The 17,811-nt window shown below is 35.8% G+C and overlaps 1 protein-coding gene across 11 annotated transcripts in view; it reads left to right on the top strand.

Annotated features, from left to right (window-relative positions):
- Positions 1–17,811, top strand: part of Sbf2 (SET binding factor 2) — a 406,422-nt gene that overhangs the window by 354,966 nt on the left and 33,645 nt on the right. For 8 of the 11 annotated variants that reach the window (XM_074041166.1, XM_074041157.1, XM_074041190.1 and 5 more), the window contains 4 exons: positions 5,457–5,653; positions 7,674–7,814; positions 8,694–8,789; positions 16,947–17,131. In XM_074041166.1, coding sequence (XP_073897267.1) covers positions 5,457–5,653; positions 7,674–7,814; positions 8,694–8,789; positions 16,947–17,131 — 619 coding nt within the window. The remainder of the gene's footprint in view (positions 1–5,456; positions 5,654–7,673; positions 7,815–8,693; positions 8,790–16,946; positions 17,132–17,811) is intronic. The other 3 variants (XM_074041194.1, XM_074041182.1, XM_074041179.1) reach the window with 1 other exon arrangement.

Below are 17,811 nucleotides of genomic sequence, written 5' to 3'. Positions count from 1 at the left end.
AGAGCTGGTCTTTTTGCCACTTGGAAACATTACTATTGGGAGAAAACCTTTATTTAGAACAGATCTCTTAAACTTATCAAAATGTACTTCAAGCGGGCTCCAATAAAGTTGTGCTTTTAAAAATGGCAGGACATAGTAAGGAAGTGTACCACTTGGTATCTAACTTTCAAATCATGATAAGGAAAGCTACAAAGTCATGATAATAAACAACTGAAGTTAAATGAACATTGCCAGGGGGGAAAAAAGGAATGTAACTGTGTTTTCATATGTTAAATGAGGTTATTTATTTTAGGTTCATTTTATTTCCAACATCCTATAATGCTAACTTTGAGAAACGAATTAATAAACATGATTTCGAAATAGTATATTAGAAATATCATGAAGGAAAAATACTATTTGAAAAGTATTCAAGGACTGGTGGAGTGGCTCAAGTGGTTAGAGCTCCTGCCTAGTAAGTATGACACCCTGAGTTCAAATGGTAGTACTGTAAAAAAGAAAAGTATTCAAGTAAGTACATAAAATTGTAGAAGTTACCTGACATAAAGGGGGGAGATTCAAAGTTAGAAAGATACCTTTACTGCCTCTTTAAATTATTGTGAATTAATAACCTATAGGCAGATGTTTAAATTGTTTTCTTGATCCTTTCTTAAATGCTCATCTCTTATAAAGAGCTTTTTCTTTTTGAAATTGAAGTTTTTTTATATATCACAAAAAAGCACATCCTCATAATGTGTTATTGTTCAGAAATAAAAATTTTAAAAATCTTTTTAAAAAATTATAAACCTTGTAGGAAAACTATACACTTCTGAAGAAAGAGATTGAGGAAGACTATAGAAAGTGGAGAGATCTCCCATGCTCATGGATTGGTAGAATCAACATAGTAAAAATGTCGATACTCCCCAAAGTAATCTACATGTTTAATGCAATTCCCATCAAAATTCCAATGACATTCATTAAAGAGATTGAAAAATCTACTGTTAAATTTATATGGAAACACAAGAGGCCACGAATAGCCAAGGCAATACTCAGTCAAAAGAACTATGCAGGAGGTATCACAATACCTGACTTCAAACTATATTACAAAGCAATAACAATAAAAACAGCATGGTACTGGCACAAAAACAGACATGAAGACCAGTGGAACAGAATAGAAGATCCAGATATGAAGCCACACAACTATAAGCAACTTATCTTTGACAAAGGAGCTAAAAATATACGATGGAGAAATAGCAGCCTCTTCAACAAAAACTGCTGGGAAAACTGGTTAGCAGTCTGCAAAAAACTGAAACTAGATCCATGTATATCACCCTATACCAAGATTAACTCAAAATGGATCAAGGATCTTAATATCAGACCCCAAACTCTTAAGTTGATACAAGAAAGAGTAGGAAATACTCTGGAGTTAGTAGGTATAGGTAAGAACTTTCTCAATGAAACCCCAGCAGCACAGCAACTAAGAGATAGCATAGATAAATGGGACCTCATAAAACTAGAAAGCTTCTGTTCATCAAAAGAAATGGTCTCTAAACTGAAGAGAACACCCACAGAGTGGGAGAAAATATTTGCCAACTATACATCAGACAAAGGACTGATAACCAGAATATACAGGGAACTTAAAAAACTAAATTCTCCCAAAACTAATGAACCAATAAAGAAATGGGCATGTGAACTAAACAGAAGTTTCTCAAAAGAAGAAATTCAAATGGCCAGAAAACACATGAAAAAATGCTCACCATCTCTAGCAATAAAGGAAATGCAAATTAAAACCACACTAAGATTCCACCTCACCCCTGTTAGAATAGCCATCATCAGCAACACCACCAACAACAGGTGTTGGCGAGGATGCGGGGAAAAAGGAACCCTCTTACACTGTTGGTGGGAATGTAGACTAGTACAACCACTCTGGAAAAAAATTTGGAGGCTACTTAAAAAGCTGGACATCGATCTACCATTTGATCCAGCAATACCACTCTTGGGGATATACCCAAAAGATTATTACTCCAGAGGCACCTGCACATCCGTGTTTAATAACTATAACTTCTCCTGGAATTAATCTATAGGTTCAGTGAAGTCCCAATCAAAAATCTACCAAAATATTTACAGAAATTGAAGAGATGATTTTGACAGTTACATAACAATGCAGAAGGCCATGAGTAGTCAAGATTGTCTTTTTATAAAGGATATCAAGACTTTTTATAAAGCTCCAGTCATTAGAGCAGCCTAGAATTAGCACAAGGATGAACAGACAGACCAGTGGCACAAAAGAAGGAATATAGCAGCATCCCAGCATATATGGACATTTGGTTTAAGACAAAGATTGCACTTAAGAACAGTGGATAGAAGTTTTTTCAATAAACATGCTTGATGTGTGTGTGTGTGTGTGTGTGTGTGTGTGTGTGTGTGTGTGTGTGTGTGTATGGGGAAAATTAATCTTAATCCCCTAGTTTACAGTAAATGCAAAAATCATTTCCTATTGATCTATAGAGCTATATGTAAAAGGTTAAAACTATAAAACTTCATCTTCATGATATTGACATAGTGAAAGGTTTATTATACATCAAGAGATATCATTAAGAGAGTAGAGAAGCAATAAAAAATGGTAGGAGACTTGAACAGACACTTCACAAGAAAGAAAATATTTTGGTGGAAAAATATTTGAAAAGATATTCAAACTATTCATCTTCAGACTGGAGATGTGGCTCAAGTGTAAGAGTGCATGCTTTGAGCTTTGCAAGTATAAAGCCCTGAGTTCAAACCCCAGTCCTGCCAAAAAAAAAAAAAGCATATTCATCTTCAGATAAATATAAATAAAAAACTCAATGAGACTACTGTATACCTGCCAAAATGGCCAACATTTGAAAGACTGATAATACAGTGTTCATATGGATGTCAAGCAAGTATAAATGGGACTATAGATTGGGCAAATAACTTTGGAAAGTTGCCTGGTAGCATGTACTAAACATTTAAACATCTACTGAACATATTCATAACCTGTTACATAAAAATTCTACACTAAGGCAAAGTAGAATTTCCAACAGAAATACATATGTGCTCCCAAAAGACATCTATAAGAATGTTCATGCCACATTATTTTTAATAACAGCATATTATTATTTTTCTTTTTTTTGTGCTAAAGATTGAACCCAGGGCCTTGCACATGCTAAGCATGCACTCTTCCAGTGAGCTACACTGCCAGCCCCTGAAACATTATTCTTAATAATACAAACTAGAAACTGCTCTAGATCAAGAACAGAAAGATAAATAAATGGTAATATAATTCCATAATAGGACACTGTACAATAATGAAAATAAACCACAGCTATCTACAGTAACATAAATGTATCTTACAAACTTAATGTTGAGCAAAAGAAGCCAGACACCGAAGAATAAATTCTCTCCTTTTATCTAGAATTCAAACACAGGCAAAAATCCACTCATATTGTCAGCAATTAGGAGAGAGGTGATCTTTAAGAAAGGGGGAGAAATAGTGATCAGGAAGAAACAAAGGGAATCTTCTCAGATGCTGACATAAGTGGTACTGATGTGAATTTCTTTTTGTGTTAACTCACGTTTTGAGCATTTGTGTGCAAGTTCTTCAATTTAAAAGTTACTACAGCAGCTTCTGAAGCCCCATCTACTCCTTGAGGCTTACTCTGGAGCCTCTAGCAGAAGGCTGTAGAGGCAAAGCGATATGGTGGTGGCAGGGTAATTGGGCCCTTTCATTACTGAGACTAGGACTGAGAGTTGCCACTCTGGTCTTCAGGCTCAACGCTACTTGCCACCGCACTAGGGCATCCCTGAGTGGGTTGTCACTCAGGTCCACATATGGGAGCAGGACAGCCTTAGCTCCTGTGTGTAACAAACCATTGTCTGTAGTAACTGCAGTAGAAGGAAGTGACAGCCCCACTATAGGAAGCACAAAATGAAGGAGTGTTTTGGTTCTTTCCCAGTTATTAAAGCAACTCCTTAAGCCATTCATTACATATCTCACATAGATTATCATTGTGTCTAGAAGCCAATTAGGAAAAAACAGATATTAGAATATAAATAGAGGGTCCTAATAATGGAACTGCTCTTTCAGTCCTCATGAATGATTATGTCTCATCAGGTTTCAGTGTTAGACAAGGACAGGCTGCACCTTCCTAGAGCATCACCAGCATGCTAGGCTTTCAGAACATATCATTGCTTAAATATAGAAATATAATTTGGCACTCATTAAAGTACTTGAGCTGAAAATGTAGCTCAGAGGCAGAGCACTTGCCTAGCATACACAAGGCCCTGGGTTTGATCTCCAGCACTCCCAAAAAAAAAAAAAAATGTTGAAAGCTATGATTTACATCACAGCTTTAAATCTATTAAACTATTTAAATCTATTAAATCTATTAAACTAGATTTCCTCTCCCTTCTTTCAGCCCTGGTTTATATCAAGATAAAGGACTAAACATTATAGAAATGGATCGTAGTGATATTGTATAACCTCATGTGTATATTTAACACCACTGATTTGTACACTTAAAAAAGGTTAAATTGAGCCGAGCATGGTGATGTATGCCTGTAATCCTACCACAAGGGAGACTGGGGCAGGAGGATCATAAGTTCAAGGATAGCCTGGGCTACACAATGAGACCCTGTCTCAAAAAAAAGATGACATGGTAAATTTTATCTTAGGTATTTTTTTACCACAATAAAAGAAATCACCAAAAAATGATGCTGGGTTAGTGGTTGGGAACTCGTAAATATGAAATCTCCTTACTGTGATATTTCTAAATAAAGAAACAAGATACTATACAATTTTCCCAGAATTGTATCCTTTAACTTTATGACTAATCTTTTTAAAATAAATATCAATGTGTAGCATTAATAAAATATTTATTCATTTTGACATTTGAACATTGAGAACAAAATCATTGGGTTTTGTTTTTAATTCTTTCACCATCTTAGGCAGTCTAATTTTGGTGTGCTTAGTTTTCTGTCATTTCAGTGATCTATAAGTTTTTGACAATTTGACTTGCCATTTTCATAAAGTTGACATTAATGCACTTATCTTACAATCTTTATTTCAAGTTGAAGAATAGTGTCTAAGGCAAGAGAAATCTCAGTTCAAACAGGCCTCTTTAAAAATTCTATATTGTATTTTTATTTTCTAAGCCTAGGTTATTCAGCAAAAGTCTGTAGTCATCACTGAAATGGACTCCTTTCAAGAAAAGTACATATCAGTAGATGAGTTAGCTGTTTTCACCATCTAGGTCTTTTCTTCTCAAACTGTTAAAAAAAAGTTGAGGAATTGAAACAAAGTTCCATATTTTTAAGATGCATTGTACTTCTCAATGTGTTTCTGAGGCTTAGAAAATTACTGATATTATGCTATATTTATAATCTTATATTCTTCCTCTCCCCCCATCTCTTTCCCCTTCTTCTGTCCCAATCCTCACTTTCTCCTTCCCATGTTCCTAAAGCTATCCTGGCCTTTTAGTTGTACCTCACACTGTACAGGACAGTAGTTTACCAAGAGTAGCTCGCTGCTATCGACACAATCGCCTACCCGTTGTATGTTGGAAGAACTCAAGAAGTGGTACTTTACTCCTCCGATCTGGAGGATTCCATGGGAAGGGAGTTGTTGGTCTTTTCAAATCTCAGAACTCTCCTCAGGCTGGTAAGTATCTCTACAGTACAATTATGATCCTTTCACTTAAGAATATTCCTAAAAATAAGCCAGGTATAGTGGCAGACTTCTATAGCCCTAGCTACTAAGTAGATTAAGGCCAGGGGGTCATGTGAGCCCAGGATTTTGAGGTCAGCCTGAGTACCATAGTGAGACCTATGTCAAAAAAAATAAAAAGGAAAAAGAATCTTTCTGAAAATAAAGAAAATCTGGGGATGCCACTTGCACCATTTGGTCAAGACTTTAAGAACTATTTTTGGAGCTGAAGGGCTCCACCTTGAATTTGACATATTATTTCAATTTTAGTAGAAATTAGTAAAGTCTTTGGTTCAAACCAGAGTATCCACAGATAGAAATTATATTGTACCAATCTTTTTCTTTTCTTCCAGGAAGCATCTAAATATATTTAATAGCTCCAGAGGCAAGTGGGGATTTTTGTCTCATTCCTATAACACACATATAGTAGCAATAAATTAATGACCAAACTGCTCTTTTAGGAGCTCCCAAACAAAGAGCTTTTTTAGGATGATAGAGGAATAATACAGCACTACCATTTCTTTTTTCTGCTCTTTTTGAGTAGCGTCTCTGAAGTCTTGAAGTCAGGCTACATTTTGCTTTTCTCATAGCTTCTAACTCATAATAGATGCTCAGTAAAAATCAAGCCATGGCCCAGTAAGGTATCAGATCACATTTTAGGGAGCAGGATTCTTCCCTGTTGGAGATGAGGTAAACTCAAAATCTGTGGTTGAACAGGTAGAACCTTGTGCTTTTTGAGGTCTCTATTTTTATCCATTTCTGTTATAAAACTTAGCTAGCATGATCCTTGATCATTTGATTGATGGAAGGGCAGCACACAAACAGTGCTGTATTACTCTGCCTGGCAAGGAGTCTCAGCACCAGTATAACTGAAGGAAACTGACTTTTATCAGCTTCTGTTCTGGGAAATTCTACTGACCCACATAGTGTGTATAGTAGAACACCAACAACTATAAATACATTAAGTAAATCATTTCAGGAGCACTGGTGAGCATATCTCTGAGCTTTTAGTTGGGGAAAATGTAACTTATTTCCACTGGTTTCTGATTTATATAATATTAATTTACTGCAGTCCATATTTTTGAACATACACATTTGCTCACATTGTAATGTCTTTGAAATTTGGATTTATCTTCCAACTGATGTGACTAGAAAGAATAGTATCATAGTCTCAAATGGCAAATGCATCTTATAACTGATGACATCATATAGTTGGTTTTAAAAGGTTATTTTCTATTGAAGCTATAAGGGAATTTATAACTATTGTCAGTGAGTACCTTCCTAATGCCTCTTTAAAGTACCTATACCAATTTCAGTGACTCTGTTTTGCTCCACATAGCAGGCTCATTTCTGCTATTTGATCTCACAGTTGTTTCTGTCTGTGCATACTTCCTGTCCCTCTTTTTGAAAGGACCAAGGAATCTTGCCATAGCTGTTCTTATCTTCTCCCTATCTTCCACCATTCTTCCCCCTCTCTTCTGTCAACAAACCTCCCTAGAAGCTTATATCTCCTGTTAGGCTAATGTGGCAAATCTGAAATAAAGCTTCTGATACTGGGAAATTCTCACCTCTACCCTTTCTGGGCCGCTAAGAAAACCTACTCCATTCTCTGCTCGCAAACAGTAAGAATGGTCAAGGCATTGGGGAGATTATCAAGGAGATGATGTTTGTGAAATTTCATTTTGAGTCCTTGGATAATCAGAAATTATACCTATCCTTGGAAGAATAGTCCTGTGCTGATTTTTCAGACCTGGGTTCTTTCTGGGAAGATGATGAAGCAATTGAGAAGTAGGTGTGATAAAACCAACATCATAGGATTAGCTATTAAACTGATTGGGGTTTTCAGTGGGGCTGGTTTCTACATTGGGTGTGGTAATATGATACTATATGAACAAAAGTATAAGCAAATGTCTGTAAAAGCTTCTGTTATTAACATGACATAGTTTATCTTATTCCATATCTTTTCCTTTTGTAGCTCCTACCTCCTCTTTAGAATCTTCCAGTAGCATAGAGCAAGAAAAGTACTTGCAAGCCTTATTGAATGCAGTTTCTGTCCACCAGAAACTCAGAGGCAACAATACACTTACTATCAGGCCAGCACTTGCTCTGTCGCCAGGTAAGATTTGATAATACTTTTCTTCTTGAAAACTTCTGTTTAAGACCAGTGTATCTCTAGGATTAGTCTCCTTCACTGCACTGTTCCTTCAACATGACCACTTAAAAATTTTACCCTGTGGTGCCATAACTAGCTTCTTTTGCTTACAAATCAGAGTTCCACTATTAATGTCTAGTAATTAGTAACTATATTTAGAGATCCACTTATTTCCTTTCTTAAACAATAATACGAGAAGAGGTAGGGCATATAAGGTCACCCTTTTTTTTAATTCCAAAATCTGCTTTACATAAACTTTGAAATGTTGTTATGGAGTCAAATTTATAAGTTGAACATCTGTTAAATTCATATTAAGATCATTGTGTATAAATGTGAAATCCCCAAAATTTCTTCAGATTTTTATGATTTTGCATTAGAGTTTGTTTTCTCTAGATATGGATGAAGTCATTAAGACTTGTACTAATATTCTGTTTCAGTTATCATGTGGTGGAACCCCAAAGGGTTCACGTAGAGGTAACCCCAATGTGTTAGACAGGAGCATGTGACTTGAGAAGTGGTCTCTTTGGCTTAATCAGCTATTTGAATTAGCTCAACATAAGCAAAGTGGCTTTTCTTGTAAAGTAACACCATGCATGCCTTGCTTCATTTATCATTAAATTCTCTGATTACACTTGCCAAACCTAACTCTGTAATCTTTCAAATGTGTGTTATCTCTGATGAAATAATAGCATTGCTTTGTTATCTCTAATAAAGCTTTGGGTACTTAAAAAGTACAGTGTTTGGCAGCAATTAGACATGCTACACATGAAGATAACTTTTTGTCATTTGAGTTATATTAACCCAAACGACATGATTTTTGTTCTTCTTTTTGGCTGACTTTAGGGACTGAAAGGAGGACTTCAAGAATGTCCACTGTGCTTAAGCAGGTAGTGCCAGGACATTTGGATGTAAACCCATCCAATAGCTTTGCTCGAGGAGGTTAGTAAGATGATTTTATAACTGAGCACTGATACAATCTTAAAAGCAGAAATCATTTTTATAGATAGTGGATATTTCAAAATCAACTGATTATGGTTCAAATTGCTCTTAATCACTCTTCTCTAAATGAATGATCAGCTTTATGGAGCGCATGATTAACAAGGAGTTTCACCTCATGGGACAATAGGTACAATCGTTGCTGGTGTTTTACATATTGATAAGTTTGGGAGGTATAGGAGTTGAGGGGAATACGTTTAAATGGTGAATCAGCCCCGGGAGATTCACCAGGTTCACAGGGTAGAAAGACTGATCACAAAAGTATAACGAGCTGAGGAGAAGTGATACCAGAGCCAAGGCTGTGCCTCCAAAACCTACTATTTTTACCACTGTTCTCTGAAATACTAGTTTGGAGGATGTTTTTTTTTTTTCTCTGAGCCATAGCTGCTAGCATGAGGAAATAGAGAAAAACTAAGTAGTACCTCTTTTAAGCTTCCAGAGGTAGTCCAGTCTGGTCTCTGGATTGTGTGAGATTCTTTTACTGTGCAGAGGAAATTCCAAACCAGGTTTCTTGATTATAAAGTTCTTCTGCTTCACAGTGGAGTCATAGAATCTTAGACTCTTCTCATTGCCATATAACACTGAATCCCCTTGAAAACATACCAACTAGATGATTATGGTTCTTCTTAAACATTGTCAGTAGTGGGAAATTCATTTCTTCCCAGAAATAGTCTTTCTTGTATGTAAGCTACTCTTTTGTTAGACATAACTTTTACATATGACCCTACCTCTGCCCTCTAAAATTAGAAACTAAGTCTAATTTCCCACACCTCAGGTCTTCAGCTTTAAAAGTTGCTCTCATGTTTTCTCTGTAACGTTAGTTAACTCTACATATCCCAATTAATTTGGTTGTAGTCTACTCACCATCTTCATCACTTTGTGAACTGTCCACTGAATCAAATCCTGCACTTTCAGTGTTCAGTCTTCCTAAGATTACATTAGCTATGGGGACAGCCCCACCATGAGGTTAAACCATGCTAAGGTTAATATTTTAAATTCCTGTCTGCTTCATATCTGCTGCTGTTCTTAATGTACTTACCTAAAGGGTTGCTCTTTGAATCTAAGTATTCTATGTGCTATACCTACAAAATTGCATTCTTTGGATGTGGGCTATTACTGTTTTAGAATTTGGATACCAATTCTGTCTACCAGTACATTAACTATTTTTGTAAGCCCTTTGTCATCCATATATTTGATTACTTTTACATGATTTGTTGTTTCTAAAAAAAGTGAATAAGCCAGAGCTAAGGATGAAGGCCTACAGTAAAATAATGTAAGCCTCTCTGAAGAAAGAGATTATTCTGTACTAGTTATGAGTCTAGTTCCTACTAAAATTCACCTGACCCATATGCCTCAATTTCTTCTAATATTCTTAAGCCAAAATTTGCCAGTCTTTTAAACTGTTGTCTGCATCACAAAAGACTTTATGGTTATTTTGATATGATTTATAAGAACCAATGCTTTTTCCTAAAGCATAAATAGTCCATTAATAATTCATTCTAAAATTCAGTTCTATTATTTTAAAAAATAGGCCTATTCTATAAAATTCACTTTTTTTACCTCTTGAAAACCATACACATCATCTGTTAATCATATTGGCTACCTTTTTTTTCTGCCTCATCAGAACTTTCTGAAATTGTAATATTTCCTAAGAGCTTCCAACGTTCTTGTGTCATCTTCCCAATTAATGTGTTGAGGTCTTTTAGTTAATTTCCTAGGGCTACCATAACAAAATGCCACAAACTGAGTAGCTTAAACACCTATTGCTTCATGGTTCTGGAGGAGCTGGAATCCAAGATCATGGGGTCAGCAGGTGGTTCTCCTGAGGTCTGTGAGTGAGAATCTGTTCCAATGAATATTTCTCTCCTAGCTTCTGGAGGTTTTCTGACCATCTTTGACACTCCTTGGCTTGTAGAAGCATAACCTAGACTCTACCTTCATCTTCACATGGCATCCTTCCTCTGTATGTGTTTTTAAATTTCCCCTTTTTATAAGGACATCAGTTGTATTATATTAGGGGCCCACCCTACTCCAGTATGATCTCATCATAACTCATTGCATCTGCAACAGCCCTGTTTCCAAATAAGGTCACACTCTGAGGTAATGGAGGTCAGAACTTCAACACAGGAATTTTGAGAGACACAGTTCAATCCATAACAGTCATACATAGCTTTTTTTCTGAATTTCTAGAGTTCCATCATTTTAAAGTTTGGGTTTAAATTGTCTTTCCTTTTATGGATTTTCACCCATCTATTTTACTACATTGTCTTCTTTTTTTTGTATTGCTGTCAGATTCATGGCTTCTATGCAAAGGAATCCCCAGTAATGGTTATTTTCCTATTATGAGCCTGTTCTTTGCTAGTCTCAAAGGTACCTGGAAGGCTACACTTACCTCTTTGGGTTAAATCTCCTATTTAGTTTGTTCATTACCCACTTTATGCATATGTGAGGCTATAATTATTGTTCTGACACCCTTCCCAAATATTTTCTGCTGAAAATTAGTGGGAACTCAGTATGTTTACTTATTATAGTTTTTTACTCCTAATTGGGTGCTTATTCTTCTAGCATCTTAAACTAGAATCCAGAATGAAAACATCATTCTTTTACTCAATCTCTTAACTCTTCACTCCCAAGGACTCCCAAATCTTCAGTGTTCCAGTGACTAATTGGAAGAGATGCTGCTGTTTCCTGACATCTTCAATATCTTCTATGATCCCTAGAGCTACTCTCTGCATCCCTTTAGATGGTCTTTCCTGCACATACAGTAGCAGCAATAGGCTAGGACATGTAAGTTTGGGAAATCTTAAAAGATTCCCTAGTACATGAACATGACAGGCAGACACTTCGATAAGCCAGGCCAAGAATAGTAACAGACACTTCCATGCACTGCAAGTAGTTCATTTCCTTGTACCAACCTGCAAGTTCAGGTTTCTTCATTCTTCTACAGAGCTGGGTACCACTTCAAGAGAAGTTTCTGGTTTATGCTGGGTGGGAAGAGTCTCCTGTCTCTTAATTCCTCTTCTTAACCTCCTCTTTTCTATTTTCACTTTCATTGTCATGCAGTCTTAGTTCTTGGTTTTCTTCCTATGTTCATTTCCATTGTATGCCTTTCTTGTTCTGACTAGCCAGAGTCAAGATTGACCATCACCTTTTTTTTCAATCATATTGATTACCTTGCATTCAGCATGAATGCTAATGAGTTCATAAGAACCACTTAGGAAAATATGAAGATGTGAATAACATTATTTACTTAAAATTAAAATAGTTTTTAAGCCCCACAGGAAAAACACATATACTTTCAACTTGGAGAAATTACATGGTTGAGTAGAAAAAAGCCATGAGAAAAATCTAAAATTTCAAAATATAATAGAGAAGTAGCTACATGGAGGCAACTTTTTAATTTTATGTCCTTTACATTCTCCTAGCTCTTTAAATTCCTCTACATGTTTGTCTGTTTGTTTGTTTTTTAACCTTGAAGTAATCTTCAGGATAGGTATTTTAAGAGAGAGAGATTATAAGTAACTTCAGGTTCACACAATAGTAATATAACTGGAATTAGTTCAGGGTTGTACCATTTCAGTGCAATATTTACCAAATATATCTTGGGTCTCTGCATTAGACTAAAATATAAGGTCTCATTGATAGTCAGGTACCCCATCCCCATATCCAACCTATGCATTTCTTTTCCTTCTCTCCTTTGTTCGTGGAAGTAGTAGGGCTAATGCTCTGAACAACAAATGTGTCCTGTGGGGAGAATAAGCTACATCATTTCTTCACTGACACAGTCCTCTAGTCACTACTGGTCAGGTCTAATACATTAAGATTTTGTTTCAATTACATTCAAGTTAAAACTGCAGCTCCAGGCTGGCTCAAGTGGCAGATCACCTGCCTAGCAAGCATGAGGCCCTGAGTTCAAACCCCAGTACTGCAAAAAAAAAAAAAACTACATCCCCCCCCATACTGTGTGATATTAAGCAATTAAGCAAATGTCTTCATCTATAAAATGGAGATAATAAGTAATACTTAACTTTAGGGTAATCATGAGGATAAATGAAATAATATATGCAAAATGCTTATAGTAATTAGTAATTAGCTCTAGTAGGAAGTGAACAAATATTAGTTATTGTTATTGCTATTACCTAATAATTGCTTTTAAAGTGCACTGAGCCTCACTGACCTAAGACTAGAAGGTAGAAAGCATCTGCTCTAAGTCTAAGCCAGAAACTTTCAAACTTTTTTGAATGTAACTCACAATAATAAATATGCACTCTTTATACCTATATTCTATACAAACACATTCATTTTATGTTATAGTTGAGGTAGGCCTCAACCACAGTGCAAACATACATATTCTAAAACAATATTGGTGAAGCAATATTCTTCTTTACTGTATGCAGCAGTATAGTATTTTCAATTATAATTGAAATCTGTTTTGAAAAACTTACTAAATGTACTAAGTTATTCAAAAGATTCTGCAGTTGGAGAAAAACATTACTAAAGACTTTTGCTAGGCTAAATGCTCAGAACAGCTAGGAATCGGTCAGAAAATCTAAGGAGCCCTTACCATCACCAAATCAGTAGTAAAATTCCTTGATAAAATGGCTTTCAAGCCAGGTGCAGTGGGTCATGCCTCTAATCCTCGGTACGTGAGAGGCTGAGATCAGGAGGATGGTGGTTTTGGGCCAGCCCAGACCAAAAAGTTTGTGAGACCCCATCTCAACCAATAGCTGGGCACAGTGGTATGCACCTGTCATTCCAGCTACACAAAAGGCAGAGACTGGGAGTTCCGTGGTTCTAGGTCAGCCCTGACAAAGAAAGCTCATAAGACCATATCTCAATGGAAAAAAGCTGGGCATGGTGGACTGCACCTGTCATCCCAACTACAGTGGAAAGCATGAAATAGGATCGTGGTCCAGGCCAGCCTAGACCAAAAGGGAAGCCCTATCTCAAAAATAACCTGAGCAAAAAGGGCTGGAGGTGTAGCTCAAGTGATAGAGCTCCTGAAGCACAAGGCCCCAAGTGCCACCCAAAAAAAAAAAAAAATGACTTTCCGGATGGTATTCCAGTCCTCAAAGCCCCCACTGGTCCCATACAGGAGAGGCCAGTTTATCATTGCTGATTTTCTGCTAAGTGATAAACCCTTAGCATTTTTTCATTCATGACTCTCTATTTTGGGATAATTTTTTTATTATCTCTTTTCACTCTTTCAGTGCAAATAGTTGAGGTGAAAATATGAGACTCACGGCTCACAATGTATAGATTTGCAAATGGAAAATAATTAACAAATACTTTGAGTGCCTACATACCAGGCTCTCAGCATGGATACAATCTGATAGAATAAAAGAATATGTAAATATTCACAGTGCAATGTTATCAGAGTTCAAATAGAGTTTCCTTCAACTCTGGACAGTCAGGAATGCCTTTCAGTGGAGTTAACATTGTATCTGGATCTTGAGGGATAAAGAGAAGTTTGTGAGGTAAAGAAATGGGAGGCGTTCTTCTTGACAGAGAAATGCATAAGAAAGTGTGATGTGTTAAGGGAATAATAGCTCAGAATCAGGAACAACTCAAGCTTTATTGTGATCTTCATGGCCCACATCCCAATAAGAAAGCACAAAACTTTGGCAGAAAGGAAAGCAATCAGCCAGCACACAGGAGGCCTGTGCCTTTGCCACATAGTCCCAGGTCCTTGTTCTGTCCTGTATTCTCTGTGTGCCATTAGGCAGCACCTCTGCAGCCCTTTCTTTCTTATTTCCTTTTGACCACTAAATCCATCAATGCCTGTTATTTCCTATTTCCAAAGGAGTGAGATATAAACAACATCACTTCTAATGATTTTTCTTTTGTCATATTATGTCATATTTTATGCAATTTTATATTGTAAAGTTAGTGATACTGAATAAATACAGAATCTTTTCCCCTAATTGGCTTGAATAATTCTTTGCTCAGGGAATGCTGTGAATACTTACCATTTTTTGTTATTATCAGATAAAGTTTGCCACAGTCACAAAATACTTTGTATTAGAAAAAAACATTATTACTCAAATTACAAAAGTATTATCTCTAATATTGTCTATCATTTTGTTGCACATAGGGTTTTTAAGAGAAGTCATTACTTCAGTCATCACAAGCTGTCTTATTAGTAGCATTAGGTATTATCACAGGATCATGAGTTTTTGCTGCTTATAACTATATTAATGGAAAATAAATGTAATTTCTAAATGAAAAGGTAAGAAGGAAGATAGTGTGGCTTAATGCTCTACTGCAAAAATTTGCCCTTAGGTATTTCAGATGGTTGATAGAGCTTCATTGTTTCCTAGTGTGATGACCTTGCTCTAAGAACAGATACGCTGTACAACTTGTAGCATTTGCCAGTAAGTCTCCTTTAGTGCTAGGGCCAGTGTATCCCAACATTTCCACACATACCTGAAATTCTTTAATTTTACTATATAAACTTGTTTCTGGCTGATAATTTTCAAGAGCTTATTCCATTTGGTATAATTTGTAGTGGTACCATCTGCTGTGTCGTCCATTTCATTGTGTTTATAGTATTTATAAACAGGTGCTAAAATTTCATATAACAGACACTTCATCTTTTTATGACTATGTACCTTTCTGTTTTTTAATTAAACCTTCCACTGTTATTATATTTACATTTCTCTGTATGTTAACTTGATCTTAAAAATTAAATAACTTGTTCTTCTCTTACTCAACCTGCTCTGATGTGTTTGCTGCTATATACATTTCATTTCTCCTTTGTCTTTAATCTTACCTACCAGTGCATGGGTACAGAGATAAATGTTTTACTCAGTCAAATACCAAATCTTCAGTTCAGGGAAGAGTCCATAATCAAGGTACTGTATTATGTGTCCTGACATGTCACTCTTTTAAGCCATCTGCATATGAAAGTATATGTTACAAGTGACTTTTTCACGTTTGTCAATTGTCCTTTATTCTCATCTACATTCTGAATTTCCTGTGATCCCACTTACAAAAAGAAAGCACTTGGTATAATATCTAAGAAAATCTTATTGATTATATAGAAAGATCCCTTCATGTTAAGCAGAAATTACCTAAGAAATCTTTCTTAGAACTGGCCTACTAACTCTATAAATTCTGATATAGAGAAGCATCTGTGACATTATCATGATGACTTCTAGTCACCAAATATGGCTTGATTTATCACTGGGCAAAGATTTAAGCCTTCTGAAACAGACTTTCCAGACCTAGATTAGAAAACCCACCTTAGGGAAATCTTCTACCCCTGTAACTGGGATGAAGTTCCTGGTCTACAGGCATTGCTCTATTGTTTTGAAAGTGCTGCAGTACTGGCCAAATTGAAGAATTAGTATATGCCTCTGTGTTTGGATGTTTAATATTTAATAATCTCACTTGCATATAGAAATCCTTGATTTTTCTATTTAATATGAATAATGTCAACTTTCATAATGAGACTCTTCTAGCTGTAAAGCTCAGCCTTTCTCTTAGAAAATACTTGCTTCTGACTACATTTTAAATAAAGCCTCCTAAAATCTGGTGAAGTGCACATTACTAAGTGTAAAATTTCTCATTTATATGGAAATTGAAAAAAAATTAAAACCGTTACATGTTTAAAACTTACTACTCTGACGTGATAAGTAAATGTAAGTTCTAAATCCAACCTCTATTTTTGGAAGATTTAATAAGTTTCTAGTTTATATATTAATCTAGATTACTTGTTGAATTGACTGCTTTCATGAACCCCTGAGAAACTGAGCAGTCTCTTTCCTAGACTTCATTGTTACCTCCTTCCTGCATTTTGTGTTTTCAGTCACCATACTCTTTCTACTTAGGATTTCAGTATTTATAAGTACTGAATTTACACAAACATATAAAATGGAATATGAGCGACTTCTTAGGTCCATCTGAGTCTAAGATTAAGTGATTTTGAAATGCTTATGTTGCAAAAATAAATGTCATACAATCAGTATGATCCATGATCACTTAGATTAATTAACTGCTATTAACTCAAACTGTAGCTCCAGAGCATGCATCGTTTTCCTTATTCAGTGGCATTCCCACATTCGATTATCTCACTTGGATTTCTTAACTTCTGTGAAGGTGTATGGGCAAGTCTTCGCTCCAGCACTCGCTTGATAAGCTCTCCAACATCCTTCATTGATGTTGGTGCCCGGCTGGCAGGCAAGGATCACTCGACCTCCTTTAGTAACAGCACCTATCTACAAAACCAGCTTTTGAAACGCCAAGCAGCCCTTTATATATTTGGTGAAAAGTCACAACTAAGGGTAAGATTTTTTTTCTCTCACTTAGAAATTGTATGGAAACATGAAAGCAGCTTATAAAACCCATCATAAATGAGCTTTACTAGAATTTTTTTATAGCATGACTCTTAAAATGGACTTAATCTTAAAAAAATTTTAACTCTTTGTATTTATATATGCACATATATGCATCTGTGTATTTTTATATATGCATACATGTGCATAGTTATTAACCATGAAAATAAATATTTGTTAATAATCTTTAAAAATCACCATAAATATCAGAAATATTAGAAAGTACATATACAAAAAAGAAATAAGGCTTATTCAGGCTATTTTCCACTGTCTGCATTCAGCTCCCACAGAAATCTGTGCCCATGCAAAACAGATTGTTTTATTATTGTAAACATACAGAAAACTTCAGAACATAAAAGGGTGGAGAGGGGAAAATATGACACTGCATATGGAGGCAAGGGAAGGCCATGGTTAGGTTTTCTAAGTAACATTTTTTCAAAATTTTTGAGGTTGTATATGTAGAGATACATGTCCTAAGGTAGATCATAAAATTCAAAATATTAGATGCTAATCAACTTTATTTTTACTATTACTATGCTAAAGAGCTTCACTATGCTAAGATCTCAGAAAGATAGTCTCTACCTCCAAAGCAACAGTAATTCTTGAGTTTAATGTTCTCCAAGTCACAC

The sequence above is a fragment of the Castor canadensis genome, chromosome 1 (genome assembly GCF_047511655.1).
Source record: "Castor canadensis chromosome 1, mCasCan1.hap1v2, whole genome shotgun sequence".
Classification (NCBI taxonomy): Eukaryota; Metazoa; Chordata; class Mammalia; order Rodentia; family Castoridae; genus Castor; species Castor canadensis.
The sequence above is the reverse complement of the archived record's forward strand: the minus strand, read 5'-3'. Positions and strand labels throughout refer to the sequence as shown.